General features: G+C 40.3%; 3 protein-coding genes across 4 annotated transcripts in view; 2 read left to right on the top strand and 1 right to left on the bottom strand.

The window, feature by feature from the left end:
- The window catches only part of kcnh1b (potassium voltage-gated channel, subfamily H (eag-related), member 1b), a 45,891-nt gene extending 42,401 nt beyond the window's left edge, over positions 1-3,490 (bottom strand). Inside the window, exon 1 of one of the 2 annotated variants that reach the window (XM_026922372.3) lies at positions 3,194-3,490. In XM_026922372.3, the coding sequence (XP_026778173.3) occupies positions 3,194-3,266 (73 nt within the window). In that variant the 5' untranslated portion in view covers positions 3,267-3,490. Of the gene's footprint in view, positions 1-1,874; positions 1,891-3,193 lie in introns of those variants that run through there. The other variant, XM_053238334.1, reaches the window with a different exon arrangement.
- A 1,912-nt stretch (positions 3,491-5,402) lies between these two features.
- Positions 5,403-13,361, top strand: rcor3 (REST corepressor 3). The gene is made up of 12 exons (XM_026927994.3): positions 5,403-5,662; positions 5,802-5,858; positions 6,626-6,703; positions 6,808-6,860; positions 8,364-8,525; positions 8,663-8,787; positions 8,887-8,965; positions 9,068-9,286; positions 9,559-9,636; positions 10,001-10,058; positions 10,141-10,385; positions 10,532-13,361. Exons 1-12 carry the CDS (start codon positions 5,539-5,541, stop codon positions 10,874-10,876), a joined length of 1,623 nt encoding a protein of 540 aa, XP_026783795.1. The 5' UTR covers positions 5,403-5,538; the 3' UTR covers positions 10,877-13,361.
- Positions 13,362-16,487: 3,126 nt separating this feature from the next.
- Positions 16,488-26,018, top strand: traf5 (Tnf receptor-associated factor 5). Its single transcript, XM_026927769.3, has 11 exons — positions 16,488-16,667; positions 18,178-18,435; positions 18,530-18,587; positions 19,478-19,579; positions 19,736-19,900; positions 19,989-20,066; positions 20,159-20,233; positions 20,321-20,413; positions 21,986-22,105; positions 23,028-23,199; positions 24,278-26,018. Exons 2-11 carry the CDS (start codon positions 18,212-18,214, stop codon positions 24,841-24,843), a joined length of 1,653 nt encoding a protein of 550 aa, XP_026783570.1. The 5' UTR covers positions 16,488-16,667; positions 18,178-18,211; the 3' UTR covers positions 24,844-26,018.
- Positions 26,019-26,263: the final 245 nt, after the last annotated feature.

The following is a 26,263-nucleotide window of genomic DNA, read 5'->3' as shown; positions in this document are numbered from 1 at the left end:
AAAACTAATGTTTGGAATCTAAAATGTTTTTGTACTGAATCAGTAATGTAGAAGTCATAAAATAAACTTTTGCACAGTACTTAGACTTTTGCACAGTACTGTATAATTTTACTTCTGAATCAAAACGTATTTATTGAATTGAACTGTTTCTCCCCAAAGCAGTAGTGTTTATTCAGAACTGGGGAGAAGCAGTGAGGAGCTCAGCCTATTGGAGAACTATAAGAAAAGCCTCCCGGGTGAAGCTTCCTCGTGAAGCTGGTTGAGAAGGTTCCCAGAGTGGGCAATGCTTCATTAGGAATACTGTTAATTATTTAAAATATAAAATAGTTTCAATTTATTTAACACTGTTCTTAGCCACTGCATAATTGCATATGTATTATTTAATAGTGTTATTATTTCATAGTGTTCATATTTGCATTATTATTCTAAAATAGTTTTAAAAACTTTCTATAAACAGTGTCCAAACTGTTGACTGGTAGTGTACACTGGGCCATCATAACACATTTATAACCATTTCTCTAGCAATGCTAAATGAGTTATGAAAGGCTTATGTTAAAATTCATGATATGATATTTTCTGCAGTGTGATTTTTCCATTACACAATTTTCAGTACGAATTTTCATTATGAATAGATTATTACTGTACATTTTTATGTTATTCAGTTGTTTTTTACGAAACACATATTGTTAAAACTTTAAGACATCTTCCATGAAGTAACCATTCTATTCCTTCTAACCATTCCTGTTCATTTAACCAACATATGAGCTTCTTAAATAAGTGAAGCTGTCGAAGGTACACATTAATGCTTCGTAGCAATGTTATAAATTCAACACTGATTACCAATTTGGTTTGAGGAGATGAAAATCATTCATTATGTTGATATATATAGGCTTCTTAAATAAGTTTAAGTGGAGTAGATGGAGTAAATACACCTCCCAAAAGCTAGGATGACACATCAATACATAATTCAAGATGTCTTCAAGCTTAATGAATGTGCCACTTGCATAGATAAACTAAGAACTTGCAAGATTAGGGTCAAAAACAGAAACTACAACATTCTTAAACAATCCACCCGGAGTTCTTCTCACTTTCATGTAAAGACAAAGCTACAAAAAACATGAGTGCCACCTCATGAGACTGGATAAAAGCCTTACATAAATCCTCCAACATTCTTTATAAAAGAATGATACAATACTTATGAATGTGTTATGAAGCCTTAATGTCAGTACCCTTCAAATAAGGTGTTAATGGTATAGCCTGCAGGTGGTGAGTGAGGGAAAATGTTGTAAAATGTTGATGTAATGGAATGAAATAAAGTAAATCTTTATATTTAGGAATCTTTCACTTGAAGGATCCTACAAACAATCCTTCTGAGAGAGAGAGAACAAAATCCCACTGAAAGCATGGCTGTCTGCACAAATTTGGGCAATTTTCTTCAGTCTTCCGCACAGCACAATCCCCAGTGTTGAATTAACACCTGCAGTGTTTATAGAAATCCAGCTGGACGCAAATGAACAGTGGAAGAGTTCATCCAACACTGGGGATTCATCTGTGTAAATCTAATCAATCTCCACATGGCAAGACACAGGAACAGTAGGTTACTGAATTGTTACAGATTAGTAACTCAGCTGGGGAAGTTGTAACCATAAAGCAGGCTACATGGTTAGTGCTCACTTCTACATCGGGGATTAAAAACAGACAGGAAAACGTATAAACAAGGTAGAAAATGATGAGGAAAAAGTGACTTCTAATAGGACTTTCTAAACCTACATGATAGCAGTATTTGCACAAAAACGGTTCTAAATGAGCAAAAAAGCCACAACAGAAATGGATGGAAATACAAGGAAAAAACGTCTACATGACTTTGGTTATACCTGTCTGTCTATGGGATAATGTCCAAACTGAAACATCGAAAAGAAAAATGTGTTAAAGCAATTAAGGAAAGGAAGCACAGTTGAAGCAGGATTTTATACACAGCTACAGTGCTGAGAAAACACCTGCAGTGTTCAATTCAGTTGCACTGAATTTACTTCATTTGTACATGGTGTAAGTCATAATACAGCACTGAGGATACTGTGTGAACTAAAGCAAGCGATAAAATGATCAAAATGAAAAAGCATTCATAAGCTGCAATAAAAGTTTGGTTATTGCATTGAAGCAGATACAACAGGAAGGTGATCTAAACTCACTGAAATACTGTGTAAATTATGAACAATATTTCTTGTAGTGAAAACCCATTTGAACTCATGTTTATTTATTTATTTATTTATCCTAAAACACCAGTGATATTCTGGTTGAGATGAGATTTATATAGGTAGTGTGTCCTGTCCATCAATGACTACAAGTATACTTACAACTAAAACATAATTACAGTAAAATATATATTAGTATAAGACAAATAATATGCAAAAATTGAAAAGTAAAAGAGTGCAGAAATGACAGCTAGTGTAGGAACACAAAAATATCATGTTTGGTGTCAAGTGCTACATCCTAATGTGAACATGAATGCTGATAATAAATAGCATGATAAAAAAAAAAAGAATGACATTAACAGTAACACTACTAATTTGATAAACTACATAGTGTGGTTTGGGACGGAGCCGAGATCACAATACTTGTGATACCCAGGATGGTGATGATTAGTGAACTCAAGTTTAGCTAGTTTGGATGATTACAGTCAAAATGTGTCTCATCAAAATCCAAAGGGCTCCTGAGGGAAAAAATGTCCAGGAAAAGGAAAGGTAACTGTACATTAACTCATAAGGAAGCCAGAACCTCCCGCTGACTCTGCTGATGTTTAGTATTGATTTGTAGGATAGTGTTGTTCACCATGTATGTATAACACTGAACCTAAGTGAGATGCTGAACACAGACATGTAGAGAAAATACAGCCATGCAGTGCACAAACCCCCCATGCTGAAAAAACACCTGCACAGCAAGCCTGAATCAATGAACAGCCTCAGGTTGGGATTGTTTGAAACATTTTCAGCACTGGGAATTTTGCAGTCCAGCCCAAAAACACACACCATGTGGTCAGATCTTATTATTCCAGCAGAGGCTCTCAGGAAAACTGGAAAAGGCTGATAAATGAACCTGAAGCCCTGAGTGTCTGTCACTTCAGCACTTCAGTATTCCATAAGGTGATGGAAATGAACTCTTAAAGAAAGGAAGAGAATAAGCCTCGCTGTCTTACCGTTGGACCTCCGGACGATATTCTCTAGGAAAGTATTCTGAGGGGCCACGAGTCCTCTGCGACCCCCGGCCATCCCGATCCTCCTCCCCGGGACTCTGGGACTGAGAAATGACTCTGATGATCCGGTAAAGGACGAGCAGTGACTCCTGCATGGAGTCTACATGATTTCGGATGCTGTGGGGACAGAGATGCGGCACTGTGACTGTGATGCACTCTGCTGTCCCTCGGCAACACCGTGTGTGTGTGTGTGTGTCAGTGTGTGTGTGTGTGTGTGTCAGTGTGTGTGTGTGTGTGTGTGTGTGTCAGTGTGTTTGTGTGAGTGAGACTCCCGCTCCGGACCGGATTCGCTGCCCCGGGTCGCACCGCCCACATCAGCCGCGGTAACGGAGCTGAACGGCCGGGAGACTCGACACTCCACCTGCTGGCGGTCGGAGGAATTGCATCATCTACTGGCCAAAAGCCTGAGGCGCTTAATTCAGACACACCGGGAGATTAACATGGACTTCCTCCATAATAATAAAATAAATAATGGTTTATAATAGAAATTCTAATAAAACAATAAATAACTTATATTTGTATGTTTTTAACAACGTTCAAAATGTGTTTGAGAGAAGTATATCAAATACAGTAAAATAAAAAAATAAATAAATAAATAAAAATCAATAATAATATATTTGTGTATAAAGCAACAATAATAATAATAACAACAACAACATTGTTAGTGCCATTATTATTATTATTATTATTATTATTATTATTATTGTTATTATTGTTGTTGTTGTTGTTGTTGTTGTTGTTTTAAATACATGATTTCTAAGGTCTATAAATAACAATCAACTTAATGCCAAGAGTGTGCAAAGCTTCATCAGGAATACTATTTTAAATTTTAAATATAAAATAGTTTTGATTTATTTAACATATGTCTTGATGACTACATGATTCCATATGTATGATGATATATAATATATAATATACATAATTTCTGAAGTGTATAAATAAAAATTAACTTTATATAACATTTTGAAAAGAAATTCATGAAACACTTTATTGGAAATAGCAACAGACAGTAAATATTAAAATATAAAGGGAATTATAACTGATAAAATAGCACGATATGTAAAGAGACCCATAAAATTCAACAAAGTAAAACCTTAATCCAGTGCAATATTATAAAGTGTCACTGTTATATCTATATCTTACAAATTGTTATTAAAAATAGCCTTGCAGGAAATTTATTTGAATTTAATATAGAAATACACTGTGTTACATTATGTATTTTCATTATGTCAACATACAGTACAACCATATAAAATATAGAATTATAAAATGTTATTTGTGTTAAAATATAGAACTCTAATTCAAATATGTCAATGTGTTATATCAGGGGTTACTGCACATATGCACAAATAATATAATAATCTTCAAAACACACACACACACACACACACTACAGGACTTAAAGTTATACTCTGTGTGTGTGTGTGTGTGTGTGTGTGTGTGTGTGTGTGTGTGTGTGTGTGTGTGTGTGTGTGTCTCAGTGTTGTGGCGCCATCTGCTGGAGGTCTGTAGTATATGGCTGTTATGTTACCTTATACTATCATAACCGTGAAAGGGCAATAATTAAATCAATGCACACACACACACACACACACACACACACACATATATATATATATATATATATATATATATATATATATATGTCAACACACACACTCACACACACTTGGCATTAGGACTTTGTTTCTCTTTTTAGATGAGTTAGTCTGATGTGAAACACTAACCTAATGACAGCATTAAGGTCAGGCTATTACACACACTTTATCAGTTTTATTACGGTGGATTTACTTTTCTTTCCCCACATAACAAATACTAATGCACTTTCTCCGCGAAGACCTGAAGCATTATTTAATTATTTAGTTAATTATTAATGATTAACCTGAAGAATTATTCGTGTTTCATTTCTAATTCTTTGCGTCTGTATTTCATGTATTTATAAACAACTCTGACGCAGGCACCGTTTTACGCGCATAACAATTCCTTCCGCCAAAGAAGATAGTTCGCGACTGAGAGCCATAAACTCGGTCAGTTGAGGACATTTAATCTTTAAGAAATAAGTATCTTGCTTCAAAACATAGAACAGAAATATAAAACAAAGCAGTTTGTTATGATATAGTGTGAACTGTAGTGTCTAATATTGTGGCGGAGGAACACCAATCAGAAGCGCTGTGGCTCTAGCTGCGCAGGGGAGTTATTGCAAGGGACAGGCTAGCTGCAAAAAAAAGCGTGCATTGACTGCACATAATTTTTTTTTATTTATACAGAAAAAAATAAATATCATTATAATGCCTGGGATGATGGATAAAGGGTCGGACTATCTAGGGAAAGGTCGGTCTAACGGGACGAAAAGCCCCTCAAACGCCTCGAATGGCCATTTTTCTGATGAGAGTGGCAGCGACGACGAGCACGGTATAGCCTCGAACACACACATGTATATACACAGCGAGAGAGAGAGAGAGCTTTGCGTTTTGATTTTCAGTGTTACTGTTTATTGATTGAAAGAAGATCCCAGCTGGTCGATAGATACAGAATGCTTTTGCCTTTGCAGATGTCGGAATGCGTGTGGGATCCGATTATCAAGCCAGTATTCCTGAATATGATCCTGGTACGGTAGGCTCAACCGGCTTCCTCTGGAGTACTCGGCTACGTATACTACACCAGCATACTATCGCACTCAATAGTGTGTTAGTGTAGTGCGGCAACCCTGGTTACCATAGTTACTGCACAGAGCGTACGAGCTTGGCGTACTATTTAGAATAGTAGTATGTTTGTATAACTGGTAGGTAGTTAGCCGAAGTGTGGTAGCCTCGGTGTGTATATAGCTAGCGCACTAAAAGCTAATGTAGTTCATGTTTGGGAGTAACTGTTAGTTTGTTATTTAGAAGAAGCATTATTTGCAATTGAATGTTTCGGAGAATAACAATACTAACAGTATTGTTTTGCGCAAAAAACTGTATATATAAGTAATTTTGCGCGAAAGCTAGCTTTTCTAGTTAGCCAGTTGCTAGTTTTTGAAATGTAGCGAATGTAATTAAAAGGGCATTACAACAGAATTAAGTAATAACATTAAAAAAATAACCACAAAGTTGCTATCAGCTACAAATAAAGTTGTTATTTTGTAGTTTTTATAGTTTTCGACGTAGTTTGGTAGTTATGTGTTTGTACAAGCTGAAGTCTTGCTAAACTACACAAACACAAGTCATTGCACCAAATGCAGCTAATTTATGGTACTTAATAGTCTTTTTATTATTATTTCTGTGTTTTCTGTTTACACAATTACAGCACAACTCAGACATGGTTATTATTTAACAAGGAAATGTAAAATAATTGTCACCACGAGTGTGTTAACTGTGTTATTTCACGTTTTCCCAGGTTCTACCAAATACAGTGATAAAGAAACTGGAGGAATGTTGGTGTGGTCTCCATATCATACTATTGTGGACACTAAATGTGAGCATAATTCTTTCACATTCATTATATAAACAGTATTTAGAATATTTGACAGACTGTCTTTCTACTGTACTAACACGTATACACTTGTGTTTCGTCCACAGTGGATGAATATATTGCCATTGCAAAGGAAAAACATGGCTATAATGTGGAGCAGGTAGATATTGTGTATTGTATTGTTTGTGTTTTACCTGATAATATGTTGTGTGATCGTGCTACTCTAGATAGCCCGTAAATCTGGGTTTCGCACAGGTTATGGATATTTTGTTGTCAAACTAATATAGATTTAAGACACCTAGGTTCTAAAAACATCTCTCTGATGCATGGCACATTTTCATGTTTTCCCTTTTCATGATATAGTGAATGTTTGTTGAAGAGCAATGCCAGTGAAATTCATGAAAATGTAGCAAAAACTCGATTTTACACTGTATCTTTATTATTATTATTACTATTATTATTATAATTATTATATGTAATTGTGTGCATTTCTGGTTTTAACCAAAAGTAATGCTCCATTTCTAGTGCATTTTATTTAAAAAAGAAAAAAAAAAAACGTAAAGGTTTTGCACTGTGTCATTATCTCATCTAGGGGGCGTGAGCTTATTTCCTTCTCATGCTGTCAACATACATCTAATTAATACCACACTAGTGAGAGCTACCCAAAGTCACGTCTTCTAAATGTTAAGTTTTAGAAGTGGGATGTTTACTGGTGGGTTAGACATGCAAAACCTTTCCTTTTCCTAATTTTCTGTGAGTTTGTATTGTTCTTGAATGTTGCTTGGACAACCCAGTAGTTTCGGCACCAAGTGTTGAATATGACTCTTTCAAACACATTTAATACCAACCGAAGCCTAAAGCCACAAAATAAAGACGAATCTTTCCAGAAGTGGAGCTGTAATCTTTATTTAGTGTGAAGGCTGAGTTTTCAGTCGACACAGCCTGCGACTCTCAGAGAGCTTTATTTCTGTGCTTTCTCACCATGAGAAAGTAAGTGTATAGTGCTGATTGCTTTTATTAATTGTTTACTATAAACATGTTACTACTGCATACAATCAAATAAAGTTTATTAGCTTGACGAAATAAACCACTTTCCACACGTCGGGTTTTATTAAAATGCCGCTGGTTATGATGCATCAAAGATCTTTTATTTCAGATATAATACACCACGCAGTCACTTCACCTCACATTTACCCCCATGCAGAGCGAAAGTGATGACACGAGAGACAACACTGTGTTATACAGAACACTTAAAGACTGATACCATTACATTTTCTACAGGACATTAACACATTATGGGATTTATAAAGTCATTCTGTCTGTATTTGAGCTTTTCCTGGCAGAAAAAGTTTTGTGTTTTTGTATTTTAATAAAAAAGTGTTTCTGTATTTTTCTCTGTCGCCTTAAAAAGGCCACTGGAGATGTTCTTCAAAAGTTGAAAGAAAATCACACACAGAAAGTGGGGAACAAATAAGGGGGTCAGATTAAAAAAACAAAAAAAAATCTGGGCTTTTTGTGAGGACAGGAGAAGAATACTGTCAATTTTACAGTGATCCAAAGGTCAGCAGCTTCTTTTTACATAATCATATTCATATGCGGTGGATGAGCCAGCACTCATAAATCAGTTCCTATGAAAAGGATGATGCAACTGTGTGTCCAACAGGCTCTTGGCATGCTCTTCTGGCACAAGCACAACATTGAGAAGTCCCTGGCAGACCTGCCCAACTTCACCCCCTTCCCAGATGACTGGACGGTGGAGGACAAAGTGCTGTTTGAGCAAGCCTTCAGCTTCCATGGCAAGAGCTTTCACAGGATCCAGCAGATGGTGAGTCACAAGACTCTAATCACATGTGGTCATTGCAGATTGCATTACATCGTAAGCATGCATACTAGTTTTCTTCATGTGTTAATTTTCACTACATTTTCAAAACATGTCTTACCAAATTCGATTATTTATCACAGTTGCCAGACAAATCCATATCAAGTCTTGTGAAGTACTATTATTCATGGAAAAAGACCAGATCCAGGACAAGCTTGATGGACAGACAGGCAAGAAAGCTGGCAAACCGAAGTAATCAAGATGAAAGGTGCACTAGTCATATATTGGCTGTTTATCTGGTTGTAATTAAAACGTGAAGTACTCCGTCATAAGCTATTCTATAGCTATCTTATTTTTTATTTTCTAGTGATGAAGAAATGGAGGAAGCTAACCCTATTGAGGCAAACGACAGTGATTACGACCCTAATAAAGAGACGAAGAAAGAGGTAAAGCATTACTGTTAAAGCGTAATTACTGTTTAACATTTAGTTCTTTGAGTGTTTGCAGTATTGTGGTGCTCAAGCTGCATTCTGTATGTTGTTTTCCAGAGCCATGTTGAGCCACAGATAATGAGCTCTAAGATCAGCATGGGCCGGCGAGACCATCAGACCCTGCAGCATCGGCACCACTCACAGCGCTCCAAGTGCCGTCCACCCAAAGGCATGTACCTCACGCAGGAGGACGTGGTGGCCGTGTCCTGCAGCTCCACCGCTGCTAACACTGTCCTCCGACAGCTCGACATGGAGCTCGTCTCCCTTAAAAGACAGGTAACTGGGTTGGGAGAGTGCTAAAGAGTTTGCACCTAAGATTTATTAAACAGAATCAATATTCTTGCATACATTTAAAGTCTGTTCCTGGATTTGTGCATGGATTTGCTTTGTAGAAAATGGCCTAGAAGAATAAATCTCCTCAGCAGGAAGTGACAGTATTACCAGAAATTTGAGCAGTTTCCACCAGTGAGAAATGTAACAAAATGGTTTTCCTGTCTTTTGGGATCAAGTATTCAAACAATTCTGTGTTCATTTTCTTCATCTATTAGGTCCAAAATGCCAAGCAGCTGAACAGTGCTCTGAAACAGAGGATTGAATCTGGCATTGATGAATACCGGCTGCCTGAGGTAAATCAAAATTATAGTTTGTATTTGTTCACTCTGAAGTGTTATACAGGATGTTCCTTATTTTATTTCTAAAACTGAAAATGTTTCTCCACTTGCTATTCTTTGCACTAAAAATTATGTCTGAAAATATATTGTGACTGACAAACTGGTATAACATTTATACATGATATAAACTGAAAAAAGACTAAAGGAAAAAAAGAAAAGTTAAAAGAAAGACTAGTGTGCAAAACAAAATGGTTTGGAATACAAAATAATCACGTAGAAAATAACCTAGTAACATTCTCTGTCCTTTTATTTGGCAATAACTGTCAAGCGTGCCTACACTGAGTGTACTAAATGTTGTGTATCATTTCTTGTATTCTAGTCCAACCAAAAAGTCAATGCCCGCTGGACAACAGATGAGCAGCTGCTTGCAGTTCAAGGTAGTTTCTCATCACATTTACTTTTGAAACCATCTTTAAGTATATGATATTTATTTTCATTCTTTTAAACGCTTTTATTCAGGAGTCCGCAAGTACGGCAAAGACTTCCAGGCCATCGCAGATGTTATTGGCAATAAAACAGTGGGGCAAGTTAAGAACTTCTTTGTGAACTATCGGCGCCGTTTCAACCTGGAGGAGGTGCTGCAGGAGTGGGAAGCCGAGCAGGGAACTCGTGCCCCCAATGGAGACAGCACAGCCGCTGGGGAGGACGGAAAAAACAGCTCCAACCCACCTTCAGGAAAGAGCACAGACGAAGAGGAGGAGGAGGTACGTTAATGTGCACATAGTAAAACAAACACAAATATGCCAGTTTGTATTTTTATGTACATGATGATTGTATGCTGATTAATATGTAGATAATAGTGTGTTACATATCTACAAGTTAAGTAATAATATGGCTTTGTCACTTACAGGGTCAGGTGACACCTGCCTCAGGACCATCTCCCATAGCTGTAGCGTCATTGGCCATGGCAGCAGCAAGTGGCAGCACCTCCTTGAATCAGCCTCCGCCTTTACTACGGCCCTCTCTGCCAGCCACTCCTGCACTGCACCGCCAGCCTCCACCCCTCCAGCAGCAGGCCCGTTTCCTGCAGCCTCGTTCAGCTCTGAACCAGCCACCGCCGCTCATTCGGCCTTCCAACCCACTCCCCCCACGCCTCAATCCCCGCCCTACTGCACCCGTCAACACCGGCATGGGCCCGCAGCCCCCCACGCTAGTGGGCATCCCATCTGAAAACCCATCCTCCTCTCTGCACTGAGCATGACCAGCACACTCAGAATTGAGGGTGAGAAAGAGAAAGAAGCACTCACAGATTCTTTTGTTGTTGAATTTGTGGTATTATTTTCTATCAGCGTTTTGTTATAGTCATCGGAGAGCAGTATTGCTCATGTACAGACGAGAGACAAATTAAAAGAAAAACCTTTAACATAAGATGTGTTAGGAAAGTTTTGGGCCACGACAATGTACCAGAACAGCTTCAGTGTTTCTTGCCATAGATTCTCCAAGTCTCTGGAATGGTGCTGGAGTGATGAACACCATTCCTCCAAAAAATATTCCTCTGTTTAGTGTTTTGCTGATGGTGGTGGAGAGCGCTGTCAAACATGGTGCTCCAAAATCTCCTACAGGTGTTGAGTTGGTTTGAGATCTGGTGACTGTGAAGGCCATAAATTTACATCATATTCACACTAATCAAATCATTCCTTGAGCCCTTTTGCCATGTGGTTTGGGATGGAGTCACCCTGGAAGAGACCACTCTCACCAGGATAGAAGTGTTTTGTCATATAGGATAAAAGTGATCTCAGATGAACTTTGTATTGATTATTATTATTCGCTGCATCTCTTTCCTCTAAGGGGATCTAAGTGGCCCCAAACCATGCCAGAAAAAGCCCTTACAGCATTAAAGATCCATTGGTTTTTCCTTTAATTTGCCACCAGTCTGCATGTGTGTAATGTTAGCCTTTGACTGATATGTGTGTATCGTGTTTATTTAAATATTGTGTAACTGACCCTTTTTAAAATGTTTTAATCATAACATGTTGCTCTTATGACTCCATACAAGTGGCAAAAGACAACTCTGTGTTCTGTAAATTTGTCTCGCAATGAGATTTGCTGCAAAACCAAAAGTCCAGGAGGTGGAGCTGGACCTGATCCAACTCTAATAACCCTAACCTGTGAGACGCTCTACAACACAGAACAATACACTTATCCAGCCTGAAACACACTGAGCTGTCTCCACCTCCTGGACCTTTGGCTCAGATCTGCCTAGGCAGGAGGAACTGGATTAGGTCTGACTTCACCTCTGGACTTTTGATTCTGCAGTGACTGGTACTTGCTCACAGTCAGTGAGTGAGTGGTTGTGAGTGGTTTTTTTAGTTTATTATAAAAGGGCTAACCAAGTCCTGCTGTATTTCCTTTTCCTGATGTAAGTGTTCAGTGCACAGTTTTTGTGACTCTCTTGTCATGTGTATATAAACATTATTTATTTTTATACTTGGTGCTAAGGACTACAGACAGATTAATGCCTATCGTCACCATAAAAGTGCTCTTAAGGTTTAAGAGAACATTGTGTTTGTTTTAACGTTGAAAATTCAGACTTTAAACATTGTCACAAGGCTTGAATCTCTCCACAAACTCCTGTGGTATACAGTTATTTGAAATGATAATGAATGGCCAATTGATTTTCATTTAGAGTGGTATGAAAGACCATGGATTATGACCTTGCTGATTATGAACACTAAAAATAGCTGACATCAAGGGGTCTCAAACTTTAAGTATCCCCTCAGTAAAAAATTATTTTATGAACATAATTATTTTGTGTAATATTCAGATATTAGGCTTAATATTTTGGTAATATATTTGAAATTTTATGGACCTCATTTCTATTAAAATTAGAATACAGTCATTAGATTTCAGTAGACATTATTTATAGAGCTACTTGTTTTTGAGTTATTGATGTTTGACCTGTCAAACAGGCTAATAACTAGTAACTAAATATAAGAACTTCGGTGTTTCCACCACTGTAAAAAAATTTAAAAGTCATGGACCCCATGGTTATGCTTCACTGACCCCACTTCGAGAGCCATGGTCTTACATCATCTCGCACACTCATTTCCATCCAGCTGTTATTATTTATTTGTACATGTTGGTTGGTGATTTTGAAATCATTGCATAGTATAGCAGATGATTGAACCAGAGATTAAGCTGTTGACTCGGTGTGTGAGTTCAGTCCCACGCTGGTAGTTTCTTATTATACCCTGTAGCATTAAATTATGTACCTTTTTTATGTAGAGGTGTTATTGATATGTTTATTTGCCTGTACAAAATAAATGGATACTTGTTCTTCATGTCATAATCATCAGTGTTTTGCTGTAATTCCACTTTGTTTTGTTAATTCAGTCTGTAGAGATTCTGGGTTTGTGCTATTCCTGCATGTCACTGTGTGTAAATTCACTGTTGTGTATGTATTTTAATCTTTTTGTGTTGTATTTTATCTCATGTATGCTCTGTGGTATGATTTTTAGTCTCTTTTCATGTCCCAACTTTATAGTTTCTTTAATGTAAATCTCAGTGTAAATTTTGTCCCTTTTTACACAATTACCTCTTAGAATGTCAAATTTATTTATAGCATTTATAGTAGGAACCACCTTCCTAGTGGATTAAAACTCTTTCCCTGTAACACTTGACAGACACAATGTCTACTTCCTCTGTATTTCAGGCATTAAAGCAGAAATGTCCACACTAAATCTGTGTTCTCATTTGTGCTTGGGGCATCAAAAATAAATAAGGCCAGCATGTTTAAATAAAATTCATATAAGAGTTTCTTATAGATAAGCAGGATAAAGTGGATAAACTATGGGGTGGGGCGGAGGGAGGGGGTGATATGTAATCAGCTGCACTGAATGTGGGTTTTGTTAACCATCCACGAGCAAGCATTTGGAGCTGTGATAAAATACTTCAGGGTTGCCTACATACTGAGTACCTACTAATCCCCAATTACATAGACATTGAGATTTTTCCCAATTAGAATAGGCAAAAATCTAAAAAAGAAATATCTAATGGAAGAAGAAAGAGAAAAGAAAGAAAGAAAGAAAAAGACATTAGACCACATTTGGGTGGCACAGTGGGTATTTTTGCCACCTCACAGGTTCAGGGTCCTCGGCTCGATCCTGAGCTCGGGTTACTGTCTCTATGGAGTTTTCATTGCATGTTCTCCCCATGTTCTCCCCATGTTTCCTCCCACCTCCCAAAAGCATGTCATAAGGTGGATTGGCTAAAATAAATGGCCCCCTGTGTGTGCGGTGCCCTGCAATGGACTGGTGTATTCCTCCCTCATGCCCAGTGTTCCCAGGACAAGCCCTGAATCCAGCATGACCCTGAACAGGAAGAAAATGGTTACTGAAAGTGAGAGTGGACCCTGCTTCCAAAACACACAAGCTTGCATGGGTTTCCTCTGGGTTCTCTGGTTTCCTCCCAAAAACATGCAGGTAGGCAGACTGACTGCTGAAATTGCCCCTGTGTGTGAATGGTGCGCTGTGTTAGACTGGCTTCCCATCCGGGTTGAATTCTCCTGACCTGCATAGTGTTGTCTGGATTGGGGCCAGATTCACTGCAACCCTGATCAGGATAAAGCAGTTACTGAAGATGAATGAATGATACATTTTTTCTATATTAAAATGCAAACATAAGATAAAAAGTATGTTTAAGTAACAAATATTGCTATTTATTCACTCAGCTTATGTAAAGTCTCTAGGGGTACTTAATACATATAAGTTGAAGGGGTTCAGCAGGCCAAAAAGTTTGGACACCACTTCTCTAGAGATGATGACAGCGGCCACGCCCATATCTAACGTCAGGTAACGACATTTAGCTTTTAAACACTAAATGGTGCAGTAGCCAGCACCACCCATGGTGAACGCTGCTGGTGGTGGCTGTTGGTGGTGGTGTTGCTGCTGCTGCTGTTCATGGTGGAAGTGGTGGTGTTGCTGCTGCTGTTGGTGGTGGTGTTGGTGGTGGTGGTGTTGCTGCTGCTGCTGTTCATGGTGGAAGTGGTGGTGTTCCTGCTGCTGTTGGTGGTGGTGTTGCTGCTGCTGTTGGTGGTGGTGGTGTTGCTGCTGCTGCTGTTCGTGGTGGAGGTGGTGGTGTTGCTGCTGCTGTTGGTGGTGGTGTTGCTGCTGCTGTTGGTGGTGGTGGTGTTGCTGCTGCTGCTGTTCGTGGTGGAGGTGGTGGTGTTGCTGCTGCTGTTGGTGGTGGTGTTGCTGCTGCTGTTGGTGATGGTGGTGTTGCTGCTGCTGCTGTTCGTGGTGGAGGTGGTGGTGTTGCTGCTGCTGTTGGTGGTGGTGTTGCTGCTGCTGTTGGTGGTGGTGGTGTTGCTGCTGCTGCTGTTCGTGGTGGAGATGGTGGTGTTGCTGCTGTTGGTGGTGGTGTTGCTGCTGCTGTTGTTGGTGGTGGTGTTGCTGCTGCTGTTCGTGGTGGAGGTGGTGGTGTTGCTGCTGCTGTTGGTGGTGGTGTTGCTGCTGCTGCTGTTCGTGGTGGAGATGGTGGTGTTGCTGCTGTTGGTGGTGGTGTTGCTGCTGCTGTTGTTGGTGGTGGTGGTGTTGCTGCTGCTGCTGTTGGTGGTGGTGGTATTGTTGCTGCTGCTGGTGGTGGTGCTACTGCTGCTGCTGCTGTTGGTGGTGTGCTGGTGCTGCTGCTGTTGGTGCTGCTGCTGTTGGTGCTACTGCTGCTGTTAGTGGTGGTCATGGTGCTGGTGCTGCTGGTGGTGGTGTGCTGGTGCTGCTGCTGGTGGTGTGCTGGTGCTGCTGCTGGTGGTGGTGTCCTGGTGCTTGTGCTGGTGGTGTGCTGGTGCTTGTGGTGGTGGTGTGCTGGTGCTTGTGGTGGTGGTGTGCTGGTGCTGCTGGTGGTGGTGTGCTGGTGCTTGTGCTGCTGCTGGTGTGCTGGTGCTTGTGCTGCTGGTGATGTGCTGGTGCTTGTGCTAGTGCTGGTGGTATGCTGGTGCTGCTGGTGGTGTGCTGGTGCTTGTGCTGGTGCTGGTGCTTGTGGTGGTGTGCTGGTGCTGGTGCTTGTGGTGGTGTGCTGGTGCTGCTGGTGGTGGTGTGCTGGTGCTGCTGCTGGTGGTGTGCTGGTGCTGCTGGTGGTGGTGTGCTGGTGCTGCTGCTGGTGGTGTGCTGGTGGTGTGCTGGTGCTGGTGCTGCTGCTGGTGGTGTGCTGGTACTGGTGCTTGTGGTGGTGCTGGTGCTTGTGGTGGTGTGCTGGTGCTGGTGCTTGTGGTGGTGCTGGTGCTTGTGGTGGTGTGCTGGTGCTGGTGCTGCTGCTGGTGGTGTGCTGGTGCTGGTGCTTGTGGTGTGCTGGTGCTGGTGCTGGTGCTGCTGCTGGTGGTGTGCTGGTGCTGGTGCTTGTGGTGGTGCTGGTGCTTGTGGTGGTGTGCTGGTGCTGCTGCTGGTGGTGTGCTGGTGCTTGTGGTGGTGTGCTGGTGCTGGTGCTGCTGCTGGTGGTGTGCTGGTGCTGGTGCTGCTGCTGGTGGTGTGCTGGTGCTGCTGCTGGTGGTGTGCTGGTGCTGGTGCTGCTGCTGGTGGTGTGCTGGTGCTGGTGCTTGTGTTGGTGCTGGTGCTGGTGGTGGTGTGCTGGTGCTGGTGCTTGTGGTGGTGCTGCTGCTGGTGCTTGTGCTGGTGCTGGTGCTTGTGGTGGTGCTGGTGGTGGTGTGCTGGTGCTGGTGCTGGTGCTGGTGGTGGTGTGCTGGTGCTTGTGGTGGTGGTGGGTGCTGCACTATTCTGGTACAGCCTGTAGAGAGGACTGTAGTACGAGACGAGTCTAACTTCCTGATAAGCGCGCTTTCCGCTGGCAGCACGCCAGTTCCGAAACCGTGACGTCACGGCGTGTGTTCCCGCAGCGCCTGGTTGCGCGCGCGCGTGCGGAGGAAAGCGTTCATTTCGGAGCTCCCCGGTGGGCTCGTGACACTCAGACCGCGGTATTACTAATTCACTGAAGAGAGAGAGAGAGACAGAGAGAGAGAGAGACAGAGAGTGAGAGAAACGACCGACACCGAGCTCGAGGTACGTGACCTGAGCAGAACACACACATACACACACACACACACACACACGGGGGTCAGAGCAAAGCGAAAGCGTTCCGGGTTCCATGAGAAAAGCACGTGAAAATGGCAGAGGAGTGCATGTAAAGGACAGCAGTTGGATCCTCTGCTCGTGATGAAGGACATGAGGTGATAGAATGGGAAATATCTGCTAGAAGACACACAGTTTCTTCACAGTCGGATGTTTGAGGATCCGCGGCCGCCTCGCACCGGGGATTCCCCGTGTAGTGCGCACATTCTGCAGCTCAGAGGAACTGGACTTAATACTTTCCCCTTTGCTTTTTTTTTTAAATACACATAAAGAGTTCCGTCAGTACTAACACAGAGGATCACTTTGACACAATCTCCTCTCTCCTACAACCAGATCACTTTCTGTTACTCATCACACACTTGACAATTTTGTAATATTATTTTCAATGTTCTGCAGCCATTGGCTCCACAAGAGCACTTTTATCATGATGATATTATCTAGTTTTTATTTAATTATAGTACTAATTGACTTTACTGACACCCCCTCCACAAAGATCCCTATATATATTACTAACATTAGATGGTGGGATATTCTCTCTCTCTCCTTCTCTCTCTCTCTCTGTCTCTGTGTGTGTGTGTGTGTGTGTGTGTGTGTGTGCACCAATACAAATAATGAAACATCTATTTAATTACTAACAGTTATTCTACACTCTCAGAACAAAGAGTACTAACCTGTACCTTCCCTTGTTGCTGGCCGGTATTTTTTTTTTTTGAGTAAAGCTTTGAAGATGCTCCACATTGCACCAGGTGAAAAAGATACGTACTAAAGGTACCAGAAATGTACCCCTGGTGGTGCCCTTTTTTTCTGAGAGTGCATGGTATCAGTCTACACAACATGACACGTGACTTTTCTCTATCCAAAGCTGATGCTTTCAAATGTGCAGTGCTACGTGTAATATGAAATAAATTTAAATGGCTCCTGTTATTGAATTATAATGCTGAAAGGTCACTTAATTTATAGTCTAATAGGTGAAAAAAAAACAATTTTCACAGTGTTACTAGTTTGGTGAAAGATTGAGGAAATAAAAGTTCTCATAAAGAGCTGAGATTGCCTGTGGTCACACTCTTTAAAACAATAGTGTCAGAAAAGATTCTTTAGAGCAGTGCTATAGAGGAGCGTTTGTTTGTTTGTTTGTTTGTTTGGTTGGTGCTATAGAAACAATTTTTGGTTATGTAAAGACAATTTTGGTGCATGATTACTTAAACCTTTTTCTCAGAAAGCTCTGTTTAAGAAAAATCCACATAAGGGTAAGAAATACGATGGGACTCGGTTGCACCAATAAAAACAATTAAAGGTCCATCGGTAAAAAGCGTTCTTTAAGAAACAATGAATGCTTATACTTAATATAAGTTGAATATGATATTTTGTAGGTCTTATGTTAGATATGAATTGAGTAAAAATGTGCTGCAGTATCTAGCCATGTCTGTCTGTGTCCACTCAGTCTCGTGTCTGTAGCTTGAGCGTCCCGGCCGGACATGGCAGCTGAGGAGAATGAATGCTCGAGCCTCCAGCTCTCCAAACAGAGCTCTGATCCCGTGAGGACGTGGGAGTTGGAGTCCTTCCTGGCCAGTCGCACACTCGGTTTCGTGTCCCGGCTTGATGAGCGCTACAAGTGCCCGGCCTGCGGTGGCGCCATTCTTAACCCCCACCAGACGGGCTGTGGCCACATCTTCTGTGGCAAGTGCATTAGAATGTTCATGTAAGTACAACAAGTACAACATTTAACAAATCTAGTAGCCTATCCAGTCTGTTTTGAGCAGGTGCAAACCTCAAACCACATTTCTTTTCCTCAGTGAGAGCAGCGACACATCCAAATGTCCCTTAGATGGCATTTTGATCAAGCCGGAGGAGGTATGTTTTAATACACTGTTTGCAATTAACAAAATTAATATTTTATTCAGCACTCAATAATTTATTTACTTAAAACATATACAGTGTAAGTCTAAATAACCAAAAGGATGGATTTTAATGGTTTCAAATACATTTATGCTTTTTTTTCTTTAAAGTAAAATTTTATTTTTGAAGATTCGAAGGCTGCTGTTAAATGTAGGTGTTTTTAATAATTGTAATTTATAATTGTACCATTCTTGATTTTTTGGCCATTTTGGAATAAACCACAGCGCTGATAATCATTCCAGACACATCTAAATGAGTAAAATAGAGAAGCGTTCACCCTGTCGTCAGGCGCAAATCCCAAAGATGCCACAGCCGTCTGTGGCCAGGAGTCAGGAGAGCAAAACTGGCCATGCTGTCCGGGATGGAAGGGAAGGGATGCCATACTCTTTCTCCGCTGTCAATCATAGTGACACTAGCCAGTTATGGGCATCTGTGAGCTCGTGTATGTGGAAGAGGGTAGATAGCACTTTCCTCCGAGTGTGTTACGCTGCCCTGTGATACAGCGTGAGCAGCAGTTCAGAACGATGTTTGGTATCAGTGTGATAGGTGAGAGCTGGAGGATGGGTAGCAAGTGATCAGATTGGGGAGAAAAAAAGAGGGGGGAGAGTTTGGAGAGTGCTCTGTTACTTTCTCTAACAATGTACAAGTTTCTCTGTAACATTAACTTTTTTTTGGAAAATGAAAGTTTTGAAAAAAATAATTTACTATTTTCTACTGAGACAGTAATGTGGAAAACAAAATAATATTTGACAAAATGTGTTTAAAAAAATGATGGCACCTAATACAGAATATATAGGCTGTGTATATTATAACTGGCATGGTTAAAACTGTTTAAAATGTTGCAGGTTTTTCAAGACAACTGCTGTAAAAGAGAACTACTAAATCTTGAAGTTTACTGTAGCAACACTCCAGATTGCACACAAAAGATGCTTCTGTGTGATTTGCAGGTAAGGTGCCTCTGTGTGATTTGCACGTTGAAACTGAAACCAAACTGTACACGCTGAAGTGTATAGTAGTTAAAAATCCCTAAAGCTTTCACTCTACTTAACTGAGTAATAACAGACCGATATAGCTCTCTATCTGTCTCTGTATTTCTCCCTCAGAAACACCTAAAGCTTTGTCAGTACGAAGCCCTGCAATGCTCCAACCCAGGCTGCACTGACATCCTGTTACGCAAGAATTTACCAGACCACCAGCGAAGCCTCTGTCCCTTTCGCACAGAATTCTGTCGCTACTGCACGAAGCCGTATCCTATTACCCAGCTCCTGGTCAGAACAACGTTTCATGTTTTGCCTTCAGTAGTGAGATTTAACTCCACCATAAACCCCTCTAACCCTGTTCTGTGGGTCATTTCAGGACCATGAAAAGATGTCGTGCCCTGAAGCTGAAGTTCAGTGTCCCAATAACTGCTCTCAGATGGTTAAGAGGCATAAGGTTCTGTCCACTTTTGACTATAAATAAAACATAATTGTTCCAACATGTTTAGCATTATATTTTAATTTCATTCTGCTGTTTCTTCCCTGTAGCTCAAAGGACATGTAGATGAGTGTCCAGAGGTGGAGACAGACTGCATTTATAAGCAATATGGCTGCACAGTCCGAGTAAGTGCACTAACACTGTCTACTCCTTTTCCACTACTAAATGTTTCTTCATCATGAGACGAGGTGTATGTTTCCTTTCTCCTTTAGGATAAAAGAAGCAAAGTGAAAGTCCATGAATACACTGAATTTAGCCACCATGTGCTGCTGGTACTGGAGAGCAACAGCAAACTTGCTAAACAGGTATGAAACGTCAGTGTACAGTTCAGATTTTGAGTCAGTTAACACTGACTCAAAATAGCAGTCCCAATGAGAAACAAAGTAAATTTAATCCATGTTCATTATTAAGTCACAACCCAGCTTTCTAACACATTCAGACATTTAAGATTAAACTTGGACCCTGCAAAACACTTCTTTACCAAAGCAAAGTGTGTCGTTTATGTTGTTTTAATTTTGTAGGTTTACATATCACTGTTTAGTGTTATACTACCACCACCATGTTTCTGGTGCAAATTCTAAATCAAGCCAGTGTTATCCTTTGAGCAGTATTTTATTTTTATTACTTGTCACACTGTAAAATCTTGGCTGAATTCTATAACAGAGTGTGTTCTCCGTGTCAGAGTATACAGTGAAGATCCTCTAACGATAGAAGAACATTACTACCTGCTGCTTATGTCACACTCAGTGCAAAATGGGATTGTGCGGTATGGGGTAGCATAATCTGAAACAACCCCTTGGTATAATGTCTGTCATGATAGAACCTCCTGAGGTGTCAAAGAGACATTCTCTCTGCTACCACAATTAAACAAACCACACTTTTTCATATCCCACATTTTGAAAGCGTTTCACTATTGCCACTTCTATATTTGTGGCTTTTCTGTGAATTTTGTGTAATTCTATGCTCTCATCGTATTGGAGGCTTTTAGACAAGCGTTGTAGCAGCAGCAGCAGCAGCACTCTTTTTAGATTTTAATAAAAAATTATGTCATTGACTGTCTTAGGTCACAATGGCACTAAATTGGTCACCAGAGAGCATGTTATATTATGCGTTATAAGACTGTGATTCTAAACACACTACCAAAGAATTTTATGATTTTTTTCCCCCCAAAAAAAAAATCTGGCCAAAAATCATACAGTGTAAAGTCTTTTCTAAAATAAAGGTGCTCTGTTGAACAATCTGAATTCATAAAAAATATATAATGAAAGTCAGATTTTTTTGACGGAGAAGGTCAAAACTGACCAGCTGCGAAACACTCATCTAAAACATCCCTATGTCAGTTACAGTAATATTATCACTACAACACTTAGACAGTACGCATTCTGTATGCTTTTACTGGTAAACAGAGTGCTGTTGGTGACCTGTGTATGTGTGTGTGTGCGTAGGCGACAACTAAATAAATTCATTAGCATACATACGATCTTACAAACTAGTGATGTCACACAATTTCATACCAACCATATCACATCCCAGGTATAAAAATTATACTGATAGAGACTACTTTGTTTACCTTTCTACTTTGTCAGAGCAAAAGTGTTTAAGGTTTCTCCTTGTGTAATATTCACCATGGTTTCCCTGGTAGCACTTGGCTAATGTAAGAAAGTACATGATTAGCAGAACATTCTATTCACTTCAAGCCATAGCAGCATGGCGAATATGACCAGCTGGTCCAGGAGCCGTGATTTGTTTAAAACATGTTTATGTTAATGTTAATAACAGTAGCTTTGAATTCTTTCTCTATTTTAATGGGCCTAAATGTAGGAATTTTTTAAATCTTAAATATTGGGCTGAGCTGGCAATGTGTGTGTGTGTCTCAGGTAGATCAGCTGCAGCAGGACTTGGCCCTCCAGGAGAGGGAGCTGAAGGAGAGAAACTTGCTTGTTGCTAATCTTAACAGAGAAGTGACCAAGTGTGACAACACATTTTCTGCCATCCAGGTACAGAGAGTTAATCTTTATAGTATCCTCTATAGTAAATAATATAGTCCATTATACTTTCAATATAACTATACTAAGGACTAGGGGTGGATGAAATGTGTCACAATATACAGGATTACTAAGAGTGTAACAGAAAAAGAGTAGTATCGCATTTAAATTGCATATTAATAATAGGGTTTCCGTTACATCTTATAAATGAATTCTTCAGAAATAAAATTGTTGAATGAAGAACTGAAAAAAACATTATATCGCCTAATCAGTTTCTAATGTCTGTGAGTAATAATGAGTAGTGTTATAAAAATACCTACAGTACTCATAGCAAAGCATATTGTATCAATTTATCAGTATCATATGGTTGTTGTTTGGAACCATAAAAATGTCAATAGGTGGTGAATCCTGGCTACAGGGCATGGTAAGTTTCAAAAAATAAATGCAAACCAAAGCTAAGATAATATCTGATTTTAGAACTTGACCACCTCAAATTGGAGATCGTGTCAAATCGCTGATTTGTTTTTTGTTTTTTTTTAACTTGCCAATCCCAAATTTTCCCCATGGTGATGCATAAAAAGGAATTTTATATGTATGAAACCTCATATTTATACGCAAAGGAAACAGGAAATGGTTATAATGTCCCTGGAGACTGAAAGCAATTTTTTCAATGATGACAATTTGCATTTATTTTCAAATGTTCTTTTGGGTTTTTGAGAATTGAGAATTTCCATTGGAGGAAATGTGAGAAGACATACTATATAAGTAAAAGAAATTGTTTTAAAACAAAAACCCTCTCTTCATAGGCTTGACTTTTCTTATGTCGGTAATGTCGGTATTGGTATGTACAGTATATCTCTACAAGCCTCAGTCTGGTGTGTGAATGGTGTGTATGAGCAGGAGCTCAGCTGATACTGCAGTGTTTGTGTTGTAGAGGACAGTGGTGGAGCAGGGGGAGTGTGTCTCCAGCGTTAAACAGGAGCTGCAGGAGCTCCGCAGTGTTCTGGATGCTGAGCTGGCTAAAGAGGAGCTGAATGCCCTCCGAGTTTCTCTCAACTCTCTCAGACAGCAAGTGGCAATGACGCAGAGCCTCAGAGATCACCTGGGTAAGGATAGAACATCATCAGTCAGCAGATTATACATGTTTTTGGTCTACATTAAGTTTTAGTTTGCCCTGTTTCTGGTCAGTGATGGTTCTATTGTGGTCGCTGATGAACGGGGTAGAAAGTAAGTGTCACTACAAGGTACTTAATAAAATGTCGACTTGCATTCTTATTGATCTGGTTCTCAATAATGTGACTTCCAATCCATTAGTTCTTATTTAAATTCATCTTTACTAACCACTTTATCCTGGTCAAGGTTGATCTATAGCCTGTCCTGGGAATACAAGGGAGGAAGCAGGAATACACCCTGGATGGGACCCTATCCATCGCAGGGCACTATACACACACTCATTCACACCTAGGGGAAATTTAGAATAGTCAGTCCACCTACTGGCATGTTTTGGGGGGAACATATGAAACTCCGCAGAGACAGTAAGCCGAGCTCAGGGTTGAACCGAGGACACTGGAGCTGTGAGGCAGCAACACTACCTGCATTACAGTGCCACCCAATATTTAGTTAGTGCATAAGAAATTGTGAATTGAATAGCGCTAAAAGAAACCAGGCAGTGGTAGCTCAGTGGTTGCTCAGTGGTTAAGCTGTTGGACTTTTGATCAGAAAGTTGTGAGGTCAAATCTCATCACCACCAAGCTGCCACTGCTGGGCCCTTGAGCAAGGCTCTTAACCCTCAACTGCTCAGTTGTATAAAAATGAAATAAAAGGAAGTCACTCTAGATAAGTGCATCTGCCAAATGTAAATATTTCCTATACATTTTAGATGAAAATGTTCGAAATTTAAGTATCAATAAATAAAAGATTAGACAAAGGTGGTGAAAATATTTTAAACGAAATGTCAAAAGATGACAGGAACTGCTTTTTCCATGGCTACGTTCAAAACCGAATGCTATTGTACTTAAATGTCAAAATATTACATAATAGTAGTTGATGGAAACACACAGCGATTAGCATTTTCTGTCAAACTGTAAATAAAATTGGTAAAACATTGGAATTTCTCCTACAGTCTTGGCACCGAGCCTTAAAACAGTGCTTTGTGTGTGTGTGTGCGTGCGTGTGATTGTGCAGGAGCTTTAGGGCAGACGTGTCAGCGTCACACTCGACTCTTGGACATCCACGTGGAGCAGCTGCAGTGCAACGAGCAACGTTTTCGCCAGCTTGAGTCCACATCGTATGATGGAAAGCTCATCTGGAAGGTTCACGACTACCAGCGCAGAAAAGATGCCGGTGCGCCGCTCAACTCGCCGCCTTTCTACACCGGCCGCAGCGGCTACAAGCTGAGCGTCCGCGTGTATCCTGATGGGGAAGGAAGCGCCCGGGGCACGCACCTCTCCCTCTACGTCATGGTGATGAGAGGCGACTTCGACTCGCTGCTGCCGTGGCCGTTCCGCCAGAGCATCACGCTGACCGTGCTGGACCAGAGCGGCTCACGCAATCACATCAGCTGCAGCTTCAACCCCGACACCAACAAAGAGAGTTTCCGCAGACCCACGGCCGACAGCAACGCCGCTTTAGGGTTCTCCCGCTTCATCTCTCACACTGATCTGGAAGGTCCCCGAAATGCAGTCTACGTACGAGACGACACACTGTTTATCAAAGTCAAGGTGGACACAACAGGGTTGGAGGATTTCTAGTGTATTCTGGGAGAGTGGATCTAGTAAAGCTGGCCTTTATAAGATTTTTTTCAGGATATGAAAACAAATAGTCAACTCCAAAATTAATGGCACCCTTCATGACAATGTACAAAAATGACTACCCCCTGTAATGACTGATAAACACTGGTTTAAAAATTATTGGCATCCCCACAATTAATATTTAGTGAATCCACTCTTGGAGAGAATAAAAGAGTTTTTTTTCCCTGTAATGTCTAACAGGATTGGAGACACGTGTAAGGGGAATCTGGATGATTCCATCATGTACCACATTTCAGGCTCTTTTATATGCTTAGGTTTGTGCATGTGAACATCATCTTCAATTCAGATTACAGTTTTGAATAGGGTTCAAATCCAGAGACTTTTTTTTTTAGGCAGTAGAGATAGGCTTTTGATTTGTTCCATAACAATTTGTGTTGATACGGAGGTCATTATCTTGTTGCTTTGACCTCTTGGTAGAGCCAACCATGTTTTGCTATCAGGTGCTCTTTCTTGTTTTTCCTTGTCTCATTTTTGGTTACATAGCCAGAAAGTTAGTGCGCAATGCTTCTAAACAGCTTGTTGTTATGGAGATGGTGTCTATTAGCTGATTTTCAAATATTACAATCCCAAATATTCCCGATGATGACTGATTTTTACATATGTGAAAACTCATATTTATATGCAGAGGAACTTGTCAGACTTGTCAAATAATAGAGTTCCTGGAGAATTAAAGCAATTTTTATTTTTTTTCCTGGATGATTTTTTTTTAGTTTTCACTGCTAGGTGCAAATAATTTTGCCATAAATTATTTGAGAGATATTTTTAAACACTTTTTTTAATTAATGGAGAAAATTAAAGTATAATCTCCTGATTCAGTGGAAGTATTGAATCATGGTGCATTACACTGATTTTTTAATTAACATTTAATGTTTTCCCCATTCTCTTGAAGGGTGCCTGTAATTCCAGAGCAGACTAAGTTATTTTCAGCCACAGATTAAGTTATTTTTTTTTATTGTGAATTTGCCAAAAAATGAGGAAATAACTCAGAGGGGAAGCTGAGACACGGTAGCTGATTGTGGTTTCTATAAAAGTCTGTATTTTCATTTTTATACATCATGGTTATTATAAATGACATGCTGTGTGATTTTCACAAATAAAGATTTGGTGCATCTTCATCAGTGTGAAACAGGCATCCCAGTGGTAATAAATAGCATCCTAGAGCTCTAACAGTGAGAAACCACGGCACTAGAAACATGTGAAACCGTTCATTCAATGCACACGCACCTGTGAGATGACTCAACGGTTCCACTTCTCTCTCATTAGCACTGCTATGAATATTCAGGCCTCTCAAATGCAGTAACACATCTAGCCCAGAAGCAGTTTAAACAGATTTCCTGTGTAACATATTTGTTCTAGCTAT

The sequence above is a fragment of the Pangasianodon hypophthalmus genome, chromosome 11 (genome assembly GCF_027358585.1).
Source record: "Pangasianodon hypophthalmus isolate fPanHyp1 chromosome 11, fPanHyp1.pri, whole genome shotgun sequence".
NCBI classification, from domain to species: Eukaryota; Metazoa; Chordata; class Actinopteri; order Siluriformes; family Pangasiidae; genus Pangasianodon; species Pangasianodon hypophthalmus.
The sequence above is the reverse complement of the archived record's forward strand: the minus strand, read 5'-3'. Positions and strand labels throughout refer to the sequence as shown.